The sequence below is a fragment of the Equus caballus genome, chromosome 29 (genome assembly GCF_041296265.1).
Source record: "Equus caballus isolate H_3958 breed thoroughbred chromosome 29, TB-T2T, whole genome shotgun sequence".
Classification (NCBI taxonomy): Eukaryota; Metazoa; Chordata; class Mammalia; order Perissodactyla; family Equidae; genus Equus; species Equus caballus.
In genome coordinates this window covers 39,842,971-39,862,890 of record NC_091712.1, presented here as the reverse complement: position 1 = coordinate 39,862,890, position 19,920 = coordinate 39,842,971, and the positions used below count along the sequence as shown (strand labels likewise).

The 19,920-nt window shown below is 34.4% G+C and overlaps 1 protein-coding gene across 1 annotated transcript in view; it reads left to right on the top strand.

Annotated features, from left to right (window-relative positions):
* Positions 1–19,920, top strand: part of NET1 (neuroepithelial cell transforming 1) — a 61,620-nt gene that overhangs the window by 17,729 nt on the left and 23,971 nt on the right. Inside the window, exons 2-3 of the mRNA XM_023632265.2 lie at positions 4,437–4,503; positions 9,101–9,160. Of these exons, the coding sequence (XP_023488033.1) occupies positions 4,437–4,503; positions 9,101–9,160 (127 nt within the window). The remainder of the gene's footprint in view (positions 1–4,436; positions 4,504–9,100; positions 9,161–19,920) is intronic.

Sequence of the window (19,920 nt, the reverse complement as noted above, 5' to 3'; positions counted from 1 at the left end):
TACATTCATGGTACCCTTGGCATTTACAGATTAACGTTTTTAATTTTTGCTATTTGTGAGTTACGTGTAGTAGTTTGTAATTAGGCTGAGGCGTTTATTTGAGGTGCACTGCTGATGTGTGGGAGCAACTTCCTTAGCCCAGCAGCTAGTTTTTCAGTGCTATTGTATTCTTTTCTTGTTTTCACATAGGAAGTCATTGTTAAAAGATCCAGAGGAATTCCAAACAATTTTAAATTATACTTTGTCATATTTCAGGTGTCCCTATGCCTCAAGTCATCTTTCTTGCTAATGTCAATGACCTCCTCTGCTATATTCCTATCATTAGTCTTTCTGTTTCACTTGCTTTTAAAAAATATTACTTTGCTCACTCATTTTGGTTGTTTTTCATTGTAAGCCTCTAAATATCTACCTTATTATAAGCCTGTATCTTTATATCTTTGTGATTTATTTTCCTTTTGAATTGGAAGAGTTATCTCACTTATATTGTCTGGTACACCTTATGAAAATGTTCATTGAGCTACCTTTCTGCCATTTATAATTCCAGTTCAGCTCTTAATTATCTGCTGTGATGGAGGAGGGCAGTGACACAAATCATAATCGCTGCAAATATAATTTAGTTAAAGAATGAATCAACAGAAGGATTAGGTTTTTGAACATCAACTTTACCATTGTAATTATGCTTTGTTTAGACTAAAACTAGTTTAGTGTAAAAATAATTTACGTTGTTTGAAAACGCATCAAATGATACGAAAGGAAGTATTTTGGAGGCCAAGGAATAATCACAATGGAGTTGATAGGAAATGTAATTTAATATACCAAGCTAGTTCCTTCAGGTATTAGTTTATTTTATGCCTTAAATGTTATAATTATTTGGATATATGAGAAAAGGGGATTGGACAAAAATTCTTGAAAAAATGAAGGACCGTCACTTATTTTAGCCTTTAAACCCCCTTTAAATAGATTATACTGGGTACCTTCTAGTAAGGCCACTTATAATCTTAATGTTTTGTGAAATCAAAAATTTTTTCCCACAAGGATTTAAAATAGCTATTCCATTTTGAGTCAGACCTCTGTGAAAAATGACTGTATGTCTTTCCAAGATTTTTGAAAGTTGGCACTGTCTCACATGTGTTCTGGGCACAGTTTGTTTTTTGGGTTCCTTTTTTCCATGAGTAATCAAAATAAATAGGTACTTGTTATTGAAATGGGAAAAAATAGCATTAGTGTAAAGCTGATTTCAGCTCGTGCTGGAAAGAATCTTGCCATCCAATTGGAAATACTTTTTCAATTTGTTGCCCTATTTAAAATTCCTGAGAGCTATTTTTCTGTCTAGCTTTCAGACATCAAGTTCATTCTGAGGGTCAGTATGGTCGATTCTAGGGAATAAAGAAATGAACAGCTTTGGTTTTGTGTTCTCCTTAACACTTGTCTTATACCTGAAAGGAAGTGTTTATTGACTACTTTAAATGCCACTGTGATTCCTACTTTGCAATGAATTTTTATATTAGATTAAAAATAATCTTCTGAGAAATTATAGTTGCTGCTTCTCTACCCAGTCCCCACTGATGGCTCTTTTTAATCATGTAGTATATGCTAGCACTTACCTAGAGCAGTGTTTTTGAAGAGTGTGGTCTATGGACTCATGGTCTGAAGGTCCGTTTTCCCTATAATCTTTAAGCATTTGTTTATTATATATATATGTATTGTTTAGTCATATGAATTATGATTTATTTCAGATGTCTTTTTGTCCTAGTGTTCTATCAAGAAATCATACTGTTTTCTTTATTGTTGCTTGACTTTTCTGCAGTGGCAAGAAAAATCAATTCCTTAAGTTATCTTGTTCCACTAAAGAGGCTCTCAAAAAAAAATTTGAGCTCTAGGAGTAATAAAAGGCTTACTGTGTTTTAATCTTTCCCAAATAATTATTTAGGAAATGTTTGCTTTAAATACCTAAAGATCTTTCTCTGTTTCTAATTACTATTAGTGACATCATACTTCACTAGGCCAGGAACCTTGGTAGTAACTGAACAGGCATAGGGAGGAAAAGGAAAAATCTACCAATTTTGTCATTGTCTCCTTCTTTTTTTTTTAAAGATTGACACCTGAGCTAACAACTGTTGCCAATCTTTTTTTTTTTTTTTCCTCTTTTTCTCCCCAAAGCCCCCCAGAACATAGTTGTGTATTCTAGTTGTGAGTGCCTCTGGTTGTGCTATGTGGGACACTGCCTCAGTATCACTTGACGAGCGGTGCCATGTCCACGCTCAGGATCCCAACCAGCGACACCCTGGGTCGCCGGAGCGGAGGGTACGAACTTAACCACTCAGTCATGGGGCCGGGCCCTGAGCCCTCTTTCTAATCTCTAACCCTGCTGCTATTGCCTCAGCCGGTTACCATCTGTCTATTGTAAGCAAAACTGGAGCTGCCTCGTAACTAGTCTTCCTAACCAGTCTTACCTTCTTCCAATCCATCCTCGTGACAGAATTCAATAGCTGATAGCTGCCATACGTATTCAAGATCAAGTCCATACTCTTTAAAGGTTGTACAGAAGGCCTTTTATCATGATCTAGCCCTTCCTTATTTATTTTGATACTCAAACATAAGGAACTACTTGCAGTTTCCTGAATGTAATTCATTTCACAACCCCTTAACATGTGCTATTCCCTTTGCCCAGAGAGCCTTCCTGGCTCTTGCACACTTTACTAATTGCTATTTCTCTTTTATTCAGCTTTAGAATTACTTAAGAATTAATTCTTCCATGAAGTTGGTTTCATCCCCTCTTTCTCCTTGTAGCCATTTTCCCTTGTGTTCCTTGTCAAAATACAAACAGACTTCTGCTTTATATTTAAATAGCTTAGAAAACTACAGAAACCCTTCTGTTTGATTGAAGCTTGTAAATTTTTGTAGGAATAACAGCTATCTGTGGTGTTTCTGTAACTTAGAATGAAAAGAAGATCATACTTGGACAGTCAGAGTGAGAGACAGATATACAAATGGATGATGGCCTTACAATCCAGGAAACTAAACAACTTCTGTAACAGTCAGCCCAAAATGGCCAGGACTTGAACAACTGCCAGCTTCCCTAATTTTTGTCCTTTATTCCAACTTAGAACCAACCACAAAAAGCCAAATATGCACCCTAATCAATCACATAGGATGCCCTGCTCCTAGTTCTGCCTGCAGCTTCCTCTTTGCCAACATCCTCCAGTCAGGGCACACCGTTTTTTCCCCTCTAAAGCTTTCCCACTCCTCAGCCTGCCTTTCAGTTTGCCTAAACACAAGTGATGGTGGCTGACTCCCTTTGCTATAGCAAGCTCTGAACAAATGGCCTTTGCTTTTTTTTGTTTGGTTGGTCTTCATTTATTTCCACAAGGGGGAAAAACCTATTTATTTACATCTGAAGCAATTAACAATAAGTATAGTTTATAAACTGTCTTTATTTCCTGTGCTAGCTTTGTTTTGTGATTTTCTACTTGTTTTATAAACATAGAGTTTGTGTTTTATAAAGGTGAAGATAGATTTTTGTCACAAGAATTCTCTTCCTTTATTTCTTTACATTGAATGGAAAGGTGACACAGAAGAAAAATCTGTCGATAGTAAAGAACAAAATCCTTGTCAAATTTAATCTTACTTGAGACCTTTGTCTCATATGTAGTTATTTAAAACTTTTTATTTGGTTTAAGTCATAATTTTTTTAAAAAATCAGTACATGGAAGATATGTAAACATGAAATGCAAATTAAATGCTTTTAGGTTTTGCTTTTTACGTTGAGTATCCTTTTATTCTTTTATTTTGAAGAATATTGGCCCTGAGCTAACATCTGTTGCCAATCTTCCTCTTTTTGCTTGAAGAAGATTGTCACTGAGCTAACATCTGTTCCAATCTTCCTCTATTTTATGTGGGATGCCGCCACAGTGTGGCTCACCGAGTGGTGCTGGGTCTGCACTGGCAATCTGAACCTGCGAACCCTGGAGTTTGCAAACTTAACCACTATGTACTGGGCTGGGCCCTCCTTTTATTCTTGTTTTTAAAATATTAGGCATGAATGTTGAGTTTTATCAAATAATTTTTTGCATCATTTGCTGTTTTTTATTTAAGCTATTAGAACAATGTATTAAATAAATACCTTTCATATTATTGAATCATGTATCTGTTTCTAAAATAAACTTGGCTTGGGTTGATGAATTATTTTTTTTTTAATCTTCTAACTCTTTTCACTAATTTTATAAAGGCTCTTTAACTTTTGTAAAGATTCTGAAAGTGACCAGAACCTAAATACCCTGATTTTTTGTTTTCCATACTCTCTCCTTAGTTCTGCACTTGAATAAGGCTACTTTAAACAGTTTTGAAACTGAAAAAGGTAGCTTTTAATCTGTCTAGTGCTTTATTTTACTGAAGTTACTCTCAATTTGTTTAATGTTTGAATTTTCTCTTAACAGATATTCCCTTCGGAGAGGTAGCTCCTTCACATTTTTAACACCTGGCCCCCATTGGGACTTCACTTTGGTGAGTAGATATTTGAGTTTTTTATTTCAAGACATTAGATATAGTTACTTCCTGGGTTGTCTTTCAGTCTGGTATACAGCTCAGTTCTCTGTACTTCTCTGAAAATCTTGAGGTACAGAATTTCTATTGCTATCTTTGGCAGCTTAATTTAATTATTTTCTTTTCTGCTAACAAGCTGAAAGAAGTTTTTATTTTAATTAAATATAAAACATGTTTTGAAAAGTATCAGATCTATTCATCTTTAACTCTATGCAATCCTTTCTCATATTCCTACCAGTGTTAAAATTCAGAATATATTATGAAACATGAAGTTAATTTTATGTACATACTTTAACAGCTGTTTTTCTTGATTGAAAAATATTAAAATGATTGCAGATAACTATTTAACGAATGAATTATTTTCTATTATTAATCATCCTAGTGTAGAGGGACTATTTCATTATTTTTAGAATGAAACTTTACAGAAGCCTCTAACTTTGTGCAAAGTGACACCAGAAAATTGATTCTTTTTGTAATTAAAAACTCATTACCTGGGGCCGGCCCCGTGGTGCAGCAGTTAAGTTTGAACATTCTGCTTCTTGGAAGCCCGGGGTTCGAGGTTTGGATCCTGGGTGAGGATGTGGCACCACTTGGCAAGCTGTGCTGTAGCAGGCGCCCCACATATAAAGTGGAGGAAGATGGGCACGGTTGTTAGCTCAGGGCCAGTCTTCCTCAGCAAAAAGAGGAGGATTGGCAGTAGTTAGCTCAGAGCTGATCTTCCTCAAAGAAAAAAAAAAAGATTAAAAACTTATTACCTTATAAAACTCATATAAATAAAGTATGCACAATAGAGCATGATTCTTAATGTTTTTCTTATTTGAGGGAAATAGCAAAAATGATTCTGTTTCTAGTTTGCCAAGTTTGTGTGCATGTATTGATGTGCTGATGGGTTTAACAAAACTTATTTAATTTGTATTCTGTTCTTTTGTATTTAATGTATATTTCTGTTGAGGACTTCTGTTTAAGATTTCTGTCTTCTTTATTTATTGCATGTGTTAATTGGTCAATAAAGCCTTCATAGCAAGAGTCTCCTAATTTTAATGCAATTCTGCATTTCCCTTTGAAACCTTTTTCATCTTGGTCCCTTTCCCTTACTAGTTGACAAGCCTAAACTTAAACAGAAGAACTTGGGTAGGGAAGTGTCACCAAAATTGATTTTTCCAAGCCTATCAACAAAAATATATATATTTTTCTTTTTTTCCCCAAATCCCCCCAGTACATAGTTGTATATTTTAGTTGTGGGCCCTTCTAGTTGTGGCATGTGGGACCCCGCCTCAACATGGCCTGATGAGTGGTGCCTTGTCCATGCCCAGGTGAAACCCTGGGCTGCCAGAGCGGAGTGTGCAAAAAGCCACTCGGCCAGAGGGCAGGCCTGAGCAAAAATATTTTGATCATGTACTCCTGATATATTTATTTATAATTTTTATGCATGCACCACTGTTATTAGCTAATATCTCAAAGCACAAAACTCAGTTATACTGAGGTTAATGATAGTGGATGTAAATCTGTATTTCAAATAATCATGATAATTTCACAGTTTGGGGCTGACTTCCCATTGGATCTGATTAGATTACCATTGTCTTTAACCTTATAATGTGCGTAATGGTGAGCTCATCAGCTGTATATTAAATATTAGTAAAGCTTATTTTTAAGGATTAAAAAGTACATAAAAATAAAAGTTCTAACATTTTCCTTCTGCACTCCAGAGAAGGTATCTTTCGTATCCTCTGGGATTGGTGCATCCCACTTGAGAAAGCTCTTTTGTAGAGGTCTACCGTACAAAAGAAATACCTCATGGTTCATGTATTAAAACTTTTGGAAGGCCTTAATTAAGGAGTACTAAGGGGGAGATTTATAGCTTTTAAATACATAGTTTAAGAAAGGAAAAGAACAAAACTTACGCGTCTAACTCAAGAGGATAGAAAAAGCAATAGAGTAAACCAAAGAAAGTAGAAGGAAAGGTAAGAGTGGAAAAAAATAAAATCAGTACCCAGTCATTATAAAATTCTTGGCAAACCAGGAATAGACTAGAACTTCTTTAGCCCGAGACCTACTGCAAACAACATGTATAATGATAACATGTTAGAAACATTCCCTTTAAATTTAGAAAAAAGCCCACTGTCACCAAGTGTTTCAGCATTGTACTATAGTGTTCCTAGTCAACACAGTAAGACAGGAAAACAAGTGGTATATAGATTAGAAAGGAAGAGACAGAATGACTTCATTACTTAGAGATATGATTGTCTACATAGAATACCTGAGAGAATTGTAATAGCTATTAGAAGTAATAAGAGTTCACGCAAGTTTGCTGGCTATGAAAGTTATAAAAAGAAATCAACAGAATGTATGTATACTAGCAATAAACAATTAAATGTAATTATTAAAGATGCTTTTATTGAAATAAAAACAATTTTAAAAACTGAATAAATCTATGAAAAGATCTGTGAGACGTTTATGGGAAAAATTGGAAAGCATTAATAAAGAACATAGGACACCTAATTAAATGGAGAAATATACCATATTCGTGCAAGGAAAGACTCAATAGTTAAAAATGTCAGTTCTCTCCAAATTAATTCATAAGTTCAGTGCAGTTTTGATAGAACTCCCGTTAAGTTTTAATAGCTCTTCTTCTATGATTCATGTGTAAAAGTAGAAGACCCAGAACAGGAAAAGTAGTGTACAAGTCGGGAAGCATGTGGCTTACTGTATTGGCTAAGACGACTTATCAAAACGCACAGTAATTACACAGCATAATATGCGTACAGCTATAGATAAATAGACAAATGGAATAAAATAAAGAACTCAAACCTGACCCACATATGTATGAACTTACTGTATCACAGGCATTGTGAAGAACTGGTGCTCTCAACAAATGGTGTCAGGCATGGGAGCAATTGGCTGTGTTACCTCATACCACATACATACAAAAATAAATACTAGATGGATTGAATAGATAAATGTGAAAAGCAAAACTCTAAAATATTTAAAAGAAAAAAATAGTAGAATGTTTTAAAATCTGTTAAATTTCTTTATGCATATGCCCGCACATGTACGATTTTATATAAATGCCTGAGAATGATCATATACATGCCTTTTTCCCTCAGTACAGTCTTCTTTTTGCTTGGCAGTTTTCACCCCATGTAAGTCCTTTTATCCCCCAACCTCCACTCTAAAGCATGTCAACAACACTGTTGTATGTATCCCTCTACATTTTGCTTGTATAATTATTTATAAATACACACACATCCTCACAGATAAGATACACATATGCAGGAGTTTTGCTTAGTTTGCTTTTCAAAATTAGGATCATATTATTCATATTTTCTGCATCTTCTAGATAGGACCTTAGGATCAATAAAGATTTCTTGAGTTCCATCACCTCATTTTTTAGTTTTTTCCAATTCTGATTTATATTGTTCTTTCATGTCTTGTATTATTTTCTTAATGTCTTTTAGCTAAATTTGAAATAGTATGTTTTAGTTTTGCTCTGCTTCTTTGAGCATTTCCTTCTGAGGTGACTTCATTCCCTGTAGTGATTTTGTTCTGCCCCTTATTCTCTTTTTTCTTAGAGTTATTTTGTGTAGGATTTGACTTGGAAAATTTTCTGTTCATTTTTATATGAATTTAGTTTTCCTGAACGTTTCCAAAGAGGCTTGGTTCAGATACCTCTTCTAACTTCACAGAGCCCACTCTTTTGTTGTTTTCACAGTAGCTTACTTTTGAGACATTCAGGCTCCATATATTTTCCCCACTTCTTTCTGGACTTTATCTTTCCTTTTGTCTGTTGTCCCTATGCTGCTTAACTTTTATTCTATTCCCACCAGTTTCTCTTTCGGGTGTGGGGCCAGATCCTGGAAAGGAGCCCTGGCTAGTCTATTTTGAGAGTTCACAAGAACTAGACTGCATCACAAGTAATCTGAAAAGTCATTTTGAGATGTGGGAGAATGAAGTGTCACTTAAGGATTCTTCAGTATTGATTAAGGACCAGAAATTAAAGCTATTTACACAGTTTTGCCACTGTTGGTGCCACTGGGGCTAAATGAAGGTGATGCGCCGTTACTGGAAGGTCCTCCAGGGAGGCGTGTGTTCATCTTCCAGCTGATAAACCCTGCTGTAAGCAGCAAACCCTAATCACACTGGACCCTGAGAGAAGGCTATTTCTTATCTAGTGAGGACCCCTCTCCCCCATAGGGTAAATTATGGGTTGCTTTTCTAAAAATAAACTTGTTGCCTTTATGTATAAATATTTTTAATTTTTCTCTAACAGCTACAGACAGCCCTTGACTTACATAAGAGTTCTCTTCTAAAAAACTTACATAATTAATTTTTTAGTAAGGTGGAATCACTTCACAACAAGAGATGATTTAGTCAGCAGGTACTATTTAGATAATATATATGCTAGGGATAATTTATGAGCATCCCTCATAAAAATAATTTTCTTATGAATACAGCCAAAGGCTTCGCTTCTTTAAAGTGATTTTTCTAGTTGTGTGGAGTCTTTGTTTAATGGAGTAACATGCATTCCTTCTATATAAGAATGAAATCTTTTTTCTTATAGAAAAGAAAACGAAGAGAGAAAGATGATGATGTCATAAGCCTTAGCAGCCTTGATCTGAAGGTAAGCCTTACTTTTAACTCTGTCGAAGGAAGTCATTTAAAAATATGCAGATAGCATTTTTATTTCTGTACTATACAAATAATGAATGCTGATTTTTTTAGTGCAAAACTGAATAGTATTGGCTCTTATAGATATCCTCTTTTCTGTTCTACTACTTTAAAAATGAGGAGAAAACCTCCCTCAAAACATTGTTAGGCTATAACTAGTGATTACAAACTGAAATGCCTAAGGAGACCAAGCCTAATAATATGTGCAAAGAAGGGAGGTAGGATGGGGACTGTGGGGAAAAGGAAAGAACCAAGCCCCTCCCGTAACAGGCAGCTGCTACTGTGCTATAGCCCATTGCTGTGTGTAGGACTGTGGAAATCTGGAATTTTACGTAAAATCTCCTGAATTTTAAATGTCAGATCAAATTTTTTCTAAAAAACCGTGCAAGCCAAACAACTCGTCTACAAGTCAAATATGGCCCATGGATTCCAATGTGTGATCTATGATAAACTAAAACTCAATGCACACGTAAAAATAATTATATATCCTTTTATGTAAAATTATAATTAAGTCCAAAAACCTGGTATCTTTGGAATTACTTATTCCATTTTTGTCAGTTGGCAGATTTTAGAAAACTATCTTGGTTTTCAGGAATCTTTTTTAAATTGTCATGAAAAAGTTATATAGTTTTTAAGGGAGATTTTAAAAAATGTTTGACATCGTGTTTAATGATGGCAGCTGCTGCTTCTTTTTAAAGACAAGGTATTTTCTAAAAATTAATTTTTATAGATGTGCCCATCAGCATTTTGGCAAATCCAGCAAGCCAGGTTGTATGTGTGTGTGTGTACATAATGTCTTTATAGAAGAATCATATTTTAAGTGTTAGACTTTTTGAAAAACAATTTTAGTTACATTTTAAAAATGTTGTATTCAAAGAAAGGATGAAATGTGAAATAGCAACCCTGAGTATTGTTAGGTATGCTTCAAATCAAATCATATACAGAAATAAGGCAATATTTATAGTTTGCCACAATAAAATCCATGGTCAAATCTACTTAAAGATAATCCTCCTTTTCTTCACCCCAGCTTCAGCAATTATCAGTATATGATCAGATAAGTCTCACTTCATCTATCCATTCACCTACCCTTCCCTGGATTATTTTGAGCAAATCCTAGACATTATATCATTTCATCTATGTCATCAGATTTAATGTTTACACTTTTCTTGATTGTCTTATATGTTTTTTTATCTTTGTTTTTGTGCGTTTTGTCTGTTTGAATTGGAACTCATACAAGATGCAAACATTGTGATTGATTATATCTCTGAAGTATCTTTTAATCTATGAGTTTCCTCTCTAGCTCTTTTTTCCTTGCAAGTTTTTTGTTGTTGAATAAACCACATCTTTTTTCCTGTAGATCTTTACACAGCCTGACTATTCATGATTGTATCCCCATGGTATCATTTTCTATGTTCCTCTATTCTCTGTATTTCTGATAAATTGGTAGCTAGATCTAGAGGTTGTTTGGAGCTATGTACTTCCTGCAGGAGGTATATAATGTCTTTTTATGATTTCTCAAAATTAATTATCATTGCCTACATCCATTTATTCATTGGAAGTTGCATAATGGTGATATTGTACCTTTATCAGTCCTCTGTTTATTAACTGGAATACTTCTTCTATAAAGAGAAAATTCCCGTCGTCAACCATTTGGTTACTCCGAGGTACTGATTTATAATGAAGGCAGGTCAAGTGCTTGATTCCTTTCCTTTATCCGTTTTCAAGAATAATAAGTTTTCTTCATTAAAATTTTCTAAAAGTAACTAATGATATTTTTCATTTTTTAACATTATGATAGACTCATGGATATGAACACATTTGTTGTGTTTTGATCCATTTCAGTTATTACTCTTACTGTGCTCAAATTATCCTATCTCTGGCTAGTGGATGCTATTTCAGGATAGCTCTTATGTCTTTTTTTCCCCCTAGCTTTACAAAGATATATTTGACATATAAGATAGAGTAAGTTTAAGGTATACAACTTGTTGATTTTCTGTGTCCTTTTGACATGACTCTCACCTCATATCTGCAGGCTTAATAGCCACCTTTTCTTCCAGGATGACAACTTATTCCAGGCCCACTTGCACTTTTTTTTTCCTGCTCCCCACATGGAATCAGTCATTTCTCAAAAGCCCTGGTTTCCTTAGGAAATGGTAGAGGCTAAAATCTGGGCATTATGGCTACTGGATTGATCACTGTTTCTAGGCCTTTGTAATGGACAGAGCTAGGAAATATATATAGTTTTTTTAAAGATACAATAAATTATTTCAAATTCAAGCCTAAAGGATTTTTTTACTTAATCTCTTCAATCTTACTATCTGGATCTCTTTCAACCACACCAAAAATCTGGGTTCTCAAGGACATTGACATCATTACTCACTTGATTTACCCAAGGTTCAAAGACAACAGTCTACATTACTACAAATTACTACAAATCATACTATTACCAAAAACATTTTATGATTTATTTTTTAGGATTTTTGTTTTGTTTTTACATAAGGGTTATAGTAAGGACGTGCAAATTACTATGTTTTTAAATTGTTGAACTAGTTCTTTTCTATGAGTAATTATGCCAACTCACTTGTTTATATTTTCAATTTTTAAGATTTAATATTTTTTTTCCCCAGCAATTTTTTTTTCATTCTCTAGCACAGGGATCAAACTGTGGCCCACAAGCCATATCTGACCCTCCCATAGTGTTTATGGCTGCTTTTATAAATACTACAGTGTGGCAGAAGTTGAGTAGTTATGACAGAGACCATATGACCTGTAAAAACTAAAATATTTACTATTTGACCTTTTACAGAAAAAGTTTGCTGACCCCTTCTCTAGAGTTGTGTAAATTCAGAGGAAGTGTTCATGGGAACAATATTCTCTGAGTTATTGAATGTTCATATCCGTTTAATTGCAACCTTTATACTTGAAGATTAGTTTGGATGGATACGAAATCCATGGCTTCCATTTTCTTTCCTTGACTATATTAAATATTTTACTCCATTGTGTTCTGGCATAAAAGCACCACTGTTGAAAAATTATAATAAATACATAGTTTTGAGTCATCTTTTATTTTAGGAACATTTTTTCTTGAACAATAGTTGTTGGTGTTTTGGCTATTCTGTTGTTTTGTCTCCCCTCCTTGCCGTTGATACTTAGGTTGGATCTTCTCTGTTTATCTTTAATATTTATCACTTTCTCTCAGAACATTTTTTTATCTGTCTTTTTTATTTTTAAACTCATCTTCCTTTTTGTCTTCTTTTCCTCTTAATGCATTAGTCATTTTTTTTCATTTTGAAATAATTTTTCTTTTATTTTTAATTCTTTCTGTGGTTCTGTCACCTCATTTCAAATCTTCCTTTCTCCACTCACCTAATTTCTGAATTTTATGTTCTTTCATAGCTTCTATAATTTTCTTAATTAATATTATGCTATGGAGACATTATTCTACACATTTTCTGTTTTCTTATAACAGTTGTAAATGGGATTCGCCATTCTTTTTGTTGCTCTTTTTGTAAGTGCTGTAGGTTTTCCTGTCTCAGGTGAGAGGAGTGGGCTAAGACAGCCTGTCTGCAACTTCATGACTCTAGCGCTTCCTCTTCGGTTGCTTTCACAAAGTCATTTTAAAAAATAATGGCCTCTTGGGTAGTAATTAGTCTTGGGTGGTGAATGTGATGTAATCTACACAGAATTCGAAATAGAATTATGATGTACACCTGAAAGTTATATAATTTTATAAACCAATGTTACTGCAAGAAAAAAAAAATTCGGCCTCATGCTTTCTGAGATCTTTCTTTTCTGATCCCTTTCTAGCTGGACTTTTTCTTATCTTTACTTCTGTTGCCCTATTCTGCTCAATTTGGATCCTACTCCTGACAGTTTTTCTCAGAGCAGTGTTAGTTTAGAGAGTTTATATGGTCCAGACGGCTTTAGCACCAACAAACCTTATTGCTTAGCAGTGTTCTTGCCCTCATCCTAAGAATTTAATCCTCGCAGTCCTTCTCAAGTTAGGCTACTGTTCTCTGACTCGTATGCCACTTGGAGGGCGGTGCCCTTATTCTCAGGGCCATCAGAGAAGCCCAGTTGCCTTCCCTCTGCTTCGTCATGAACAATTACTGACACCATGTGGGTCTCATAGCTGTCTGGTTTGTCACTATCTGACAAACAAAAGGTTTTGGAGGAAATGTTGTCTCTTTGTTTTGCTGTAGACTGTATTTTCTGTTTGGCTATGCTGGTTGCTCTGTCTGCTTTTTTTTTCTTTAAAGAGTGAAGACCTGTCAAAGATTTAATTAACGTGATGAGTAGACCAACAGAATGGTAAAGTTGTTAAAAGAACTATAGGAAACACTGAAGTAGTCTAATCACTGAAAGAATGGGGAATAAGATTGCTAAATTAGATGCAAAACAAATTAATATCTTCATCTACATCTCTGCCTATGAAATGTATTTGCATTGCTTTCAGTTTTCTGCACAGATAACATCTACCCTCATGGAGTTGTAAAAAAGACCTAATCAGTAACAAATAGTGAATCATACAAAAGGTATGTGACCCTACAAAAGGAGATATCCATTGAAAGGGAATTCAGCCATCCTTTTTGTATGATTTCAAGTTTTGGATATTTTCTTTATTTCTGATTCTTTCCTTAATTTTATCATGTTTCTAATTCTGATTTATGTTCTTTCATAGCTAATTTGGGGATATTATAGTGTTTTGTGAGCATGTTTTTCTACCATGCTTTTATGTTTTGTAGAGATGTTATTTTTTTACCTTACACCTTTTTTTCTTATGAAAACTTTGTATGGGATTTGACTGTGGTTCTTTTCTATTGGTCATTATTATATGGCAGTAGTTTTAGAAGGGAGAAATGAATCAGGAGAGCTTTTTTACCTTCATGATTCTAAAGCTCCCTCTTCTGTTGTCTTTAAGAAATGATATAGATATACTTTCTGAGTTCTGCAGGATCTGTTTACCTCCTCAGCTTTTATCTAAACTTTCTCTTTCCTGTGTATCTGTCACTTCTATTCTACTCTATTTGAAATCTGTTCCCAGAACTTTCTCCATAGTATAGGGCTTTGTCCTGGTGTCAGCTTTGAAAGTTCCTATGGCTCAGGTGTTCCAGCTACAAACCCCTTACTGTCACCTTTAAGTATATAAAACTCTTCCTAGTTTCAATTACTATTATCAAAATGGCCTGCCTCACAACAGCAGTGAATAGCTGTTGATAGTTTTGGGATTCTTCTCTTTGCAAATCTGGCAGGTGCTTTGTTGTTTTTCTCTGCTTTCTCTTCCAATACCATATAGTAGGTCTTACAGTTGTTGGTAGTTTATCCATATTAACTTGTATTTTTGGATTCATGGGGTTGTGTACCTTGTTACATAGTAATGTACATATTGACTTTGGGTTTTTAATTTTGCTGTTCTTGTTCTGTATGTTTTTATGGAAAGATTGGGAAAAGTTGTGAAACTATGCCACTGTCACTGCCTTATTCCCAGAATTCTGCCTCATGTTATTTTATTCCCAATGTGGTAAAAGGCAAATTCAGCTTTCTTCTAAACCTAAAGTCATTTTATCGCATTTTATTGACATTGGATTTACTGGAATTATTTGAATTACTATAACCTTTAAGGTGGATACTATATTATGAACTATCCAAAGATAGGCTTCTATTGTCTTTTAGAATTTAGTAAGCTTGGGGCAGTAGTCATACATTTGCATATACTATTGTTAAGTTCTTGAAATTGAGGAATTATATTAAAAAGTAAGTCCTTATAAAATTTTGGTTACATTAAACACATACTCAACTACAAAGAGCATAATGCTACGATATATATATAACATTATATATATATAGTCTCCATTTCTTCCAAAGCTAAAGAATCCTACAACTATGATAAGAAAAGAATGAATTTGAAATAATTATTTATTGAGTATCATCTTTGTCTACTCAAAACTTCACTAGGGTCTGGTCTAAGTTCTTCCTTTTATTCTTTTTTTTTTTTTTGATTTAAATTCCACAAACATTTATGGAGTACCCACAATGTTCCAGGTACTATACTAGACTTTTTGAGATAAGACTATAAGAAAGTGAACATGAACTGGGGAAAACCAACCCAGATAGAGGAGGGACATCTATGAATACCAAGAATTACAATCAGTTATGTGTAAGGAATGATAAGAAAACTATTTGGAAAGAGTTAAAGAAATATATGAGGAAGAACTAAGAAATGAAGTAGTGTAGGGTGTTAATTGGCCTCTTAGTTGAAGGCTATAAATGATAGACTCTAGAATTTATTGATCTCCTATGAAAATCATCAGAAATAACATTCTGCATTTGTGAACTGGATTTGTGATGTATAGTCCTTCCATCTATGTAGAAAGTATTGGTTAGTGAGGGCCTAGTATAGAGTCTAGTGGCCTTGAGTTAGAATAATGAATAATGGCTGTGGAAATGAAAAGAGCATTCTTAAGGTTCCATCTGCATCAATCTTTTCTTCTTACTTATTGTCTTTCTTTGGAGAACTGTTCACTCAATGGATTCAACTGTCTATAACTGATGACTCCCTAATCTGAATCCTTAAGCCAGATGGCAGTCCTGATTTTCAGATCCTTTTAACCACTTGCTTCTAGAGATATAGCCCTGTAACTGGCCTCCCCGCCCGTAGCCTCTTTATGATGCCATATTGATCTTTCTTCATAATTTGGTCTTTTCACTTCCTTGCTTAAGTTCTCTCAATAGCTACTAATTGCTTTAAAGAATAAAATCCAAAATACCTTTCAGTTAACATATAAACCCCTTTGTAATGAGCTCCACTACTCCATCTCTCAAATTTCTCTCTTATCATACTTCCTGTTTCTCTTTGCCTTGTACATCCTTGTCCCTTTTGTTTACCTGGCTAATGCCTCCTTGTCCTCCACTCAGGCATTATCTCCAGGAACCCTTCCCAGGATCTCACCCCGCTCTCTGTATCCCACCCCCACCAACCTGGGCTGGTTAGGCCTCCTATATGCCCTCTAGGTAAGGAGAATTGCATGGAGAAGTAGCAAATTAGGGTTTCATGAGAAGGAAAAAAGTCAGCAGTGAAGCTCTGATAATCACATTAACATTAAGCCGTATTTATACCTTGAAAATAATGACTGGTTAAAACAGGTCATTCAACCCTGGCTGTAGGTCACCTGGGGAGCTTTTGGGAGAGGAAATGTGCTGCTGGGCCCTATCCCAGACTATATGAATGTGGGGAGATGGAGTGGGGAATTAGGATGGTTAACACTGGGACCTGGTTTTAAGATGTCCAAGTGATTCTTATGTAAAGTCAGAGTTGAAAAACACTGGGTTAGAATGTGGCATTCTTAAAGTTATCCCTCCCCCACAAAAAAACACACCCTGAAAACAGACACTTTGCCAACTCCCCCACCCCTGGTTTTTGCATGGACCTTCATCTAAGTACAACAGTTAGTATATAATTAAATATAATCGGTTTGTATGATCATTTGATGACCGTTGCTAGGAACCGTTCTCCTTTTTTTACCTCTATTTCAATCCCCTAGCTACATGGCCACATAATAGGTACTCAGTAAATATTTGGAGAGTGAACAGGTGAAGTAATATAGGTCAAATGAATGAAATAAGACCTTGGACTTAGGTAAGCATGTAACATGAACATTGTGTTATGTATTTTGACTTTGGATATCTTATATTAAGAATTTACTATTGATGTTCATTGAATTGTCATGTAATGGATCATTGGCTATTTAGTCTTGAAGCTGTGATTATCAAATTTGTCTCTAAATAAAATTTCAGCACTATCTTTTATCTGGTTGCCTTACTACTATATTATGTATAAAATTATTCATTTTAAAAAGAACACAATATTTGTTTTCCAAAGGTGTTTCTCTGCTCTTTTAGCAACTATAAGCTTGCCTTTTTCTTCTGATAGGAAGAGTCAAAAGTGACTGTTTACTTTATTAATGTGAAATAATACTGGGATGAGTAATACTGAGTCATATTTTTATGACTGAAGTTCTTTAACTCTGATAGTCAATGATCAAAAAACAAACCGGAACACTTCAAAATAAATGTTTTTAAATATATAAATGGTTGGTTCCTTTTCCAAATGTTCAGATTGGGGAATCTCATTTTCTTAAAAGCTAAATAGTATGTTTAAGGTTATATTTTGAGTATTGATGTACTCTGAAATTTTAGATTAAATGTAATAATGAATTGTGTATTTTATTCTCAATAAAATAAAAATGATTTTAAACGCATTTGTGATTGTTTTGAATTATAATAGTCCTTTGGCAGTTCCTGATTTAACATTCAAAATACCACTTTTGAGAAACCACCTCTTTAGAACTGTGACAGGTAACTGGTAATTTTCCTGAGACACAGATTTGAATAGTTTGAAACTAGCAGGCATACTAAAGCTAGTGACTTAACTTATAAGGCTAGCTTACTGCCCTTCATCTTACATTTTGATGTAACTTATGATCTCTACTAGTTGCTCTGTAAAATAATAAAACATTGTTTCTCTGTGACAGAGGTCCAGGAAATAAAACCAACTACTGGTACAGGTGATGAAAGTTAAGAGAAACCAAAGATAGGTATAAGAAAATAGTTCTTCTTACCAAAAGTATAAAAGTTAAATGTAAAAGAATTATTCCTGATAGTGCTCTGAGAAGCCATTGAAGTATCCAGAGCTGTTTGTCCTTAAGCTTAATCACTCCTAGACTGCTATTGCATTTAAATACTTATGTCAGCTTAATTGTAAAAGTAATACACAAATTATTGTCTTTGTACAAAATTAAATTTTTTAAGTGCCCTTTTACTGCTTCCATCCTCTGAAGTAACGAGTTATTATTTGATATGTTCCAGGTCCATTTCTGTTTATTTACATACATTCGTACACTGTGCATAATGATGACCTATATATGATCATACTATATTTGTGCTATAGCTTGCTTTTTTCTGTTTATATCTTATCAATACATATAGAGCTACCTCATTGTTTTTGGTTGCCATATAGTATTCCATAATATTAAAGTACCATTATCTAACCAACCAGTCCTTTAAGAATGGCTCTTTAGTCTATTTTCCCTTTTTCTCAGTGTTAAAAATAATGCTTCAGTCTACCTTTTTTTTTTTTTTTTAAAGATTTTATTTTTTCCTTTTTCTCCCCAAAGCCCAGGACTCGAACCAATGAAACACTGGGCCGCCCGCAGCGGAGTGTGCGAACCCAACCACTCGGCCACGGGGCCTTCCCCCAGGAGGGACCATTTTTATATCTCTAATATAGATAGCTGGAAGTGGAATTGCTGGGTTGAAAGTTTCAGTTTTGATAATATTGTTAATTTGCCTTACAAAAAGTTTGATAAATTTATACTTCTCCATCAGTTTATGATAATAAATGTATCCCTACTCTCTTGTCAACCTTGGATTTTATTAATCTTTTAAAATTTTGCCAATTGTTGTGATAGACAACCAAACATAAAATTAAGGAAACAGAGGACTTGAACATTATAAACCAACTGAACCTAACAGACATACATAGAGCACTCTACCCAACAACAGCAGAGTATACATTTTTCTCAAGTGCACATAGAACATTCTTCAGGATAGACCATACATTAGGCCACAAAACAAAGCTTAATAAATTTGAAAAGATTGAAATTATACAATACCAACAAATACAGATTATTTTTTTGATCACATTGAAATGAAACTAGAAATCGCTAACAGAAGGAAAACTGGAAAATTCACAAGTATGTAGGAATTAAAAAACACACTATTAAACAACCAGTGCGTCAAAGAAGAAATCACAAGGGAAATTAGAAAATACCTTGAGACAAATGAAAATGAAAATGCAACATACCCAAAACTAATAGGATGTGGCAAAAGCAGTGCTAAGAGGAAAATTTGTAACTTTAAATGCTTACATTAAAAAAGGAAGAAAGGTCTGAAATCAGCAACCTAATTTCACACTTTAAAGAACTAGAAAAAGACAAGCAAACTCAAAAACTAGCAGAAGTAAGGCAATCATAGAGATTAGATTAGAGTAGACATAAATCAAAATGTGGTTCTTTGAAAAGATCAACAAAATTGACAAGCCTTTAGGTAAATTGACTAAAAAAAAAAAAGAGAAGACTCAAATTACTAAAATCAGAAATAAAAGTGGAGACATTACTACTAATTTACAGAAGTAAAAAGGATTATGAGAATACTGTGAACTGTCATACACTAACAGATTGGATAACCTAGATAAAATGGACAACTTTCTAGAAGCACACAATCTACCAAGACTGAATCGTGGAGAGAATCTGAATAGCTATAGCAAAGGGATTGAATAAGTAATCAAAAACCTCCCAACAAAGAAAAACCTTGGACCAGATGGCTTCACTGGTGAATTCTACCAAACATTTAAAGAAGAATTAACACAAATTCTTCTCAAATTCTTCCAGAAAGTTGAAGAGGAGGGAACACTTCCTAACTCATTCTGTGAGGCCAACATTACCCTGATACCAAAGCCAGACAAAGATACAACAAGAAAAGAAAGCTATAGACCAGTATCCCTTATGAATATTGATGCAAAAATCCTCAAGAAAATACTAGCAAAATGGATTCAGCAGCATATTAATAGGATCATACACTATGACTAAGTGAGGTTTATTCCTGGAATGTAAGGATGGTTCAACAAATGAAAATCAGTCAATTTAATAACACCAT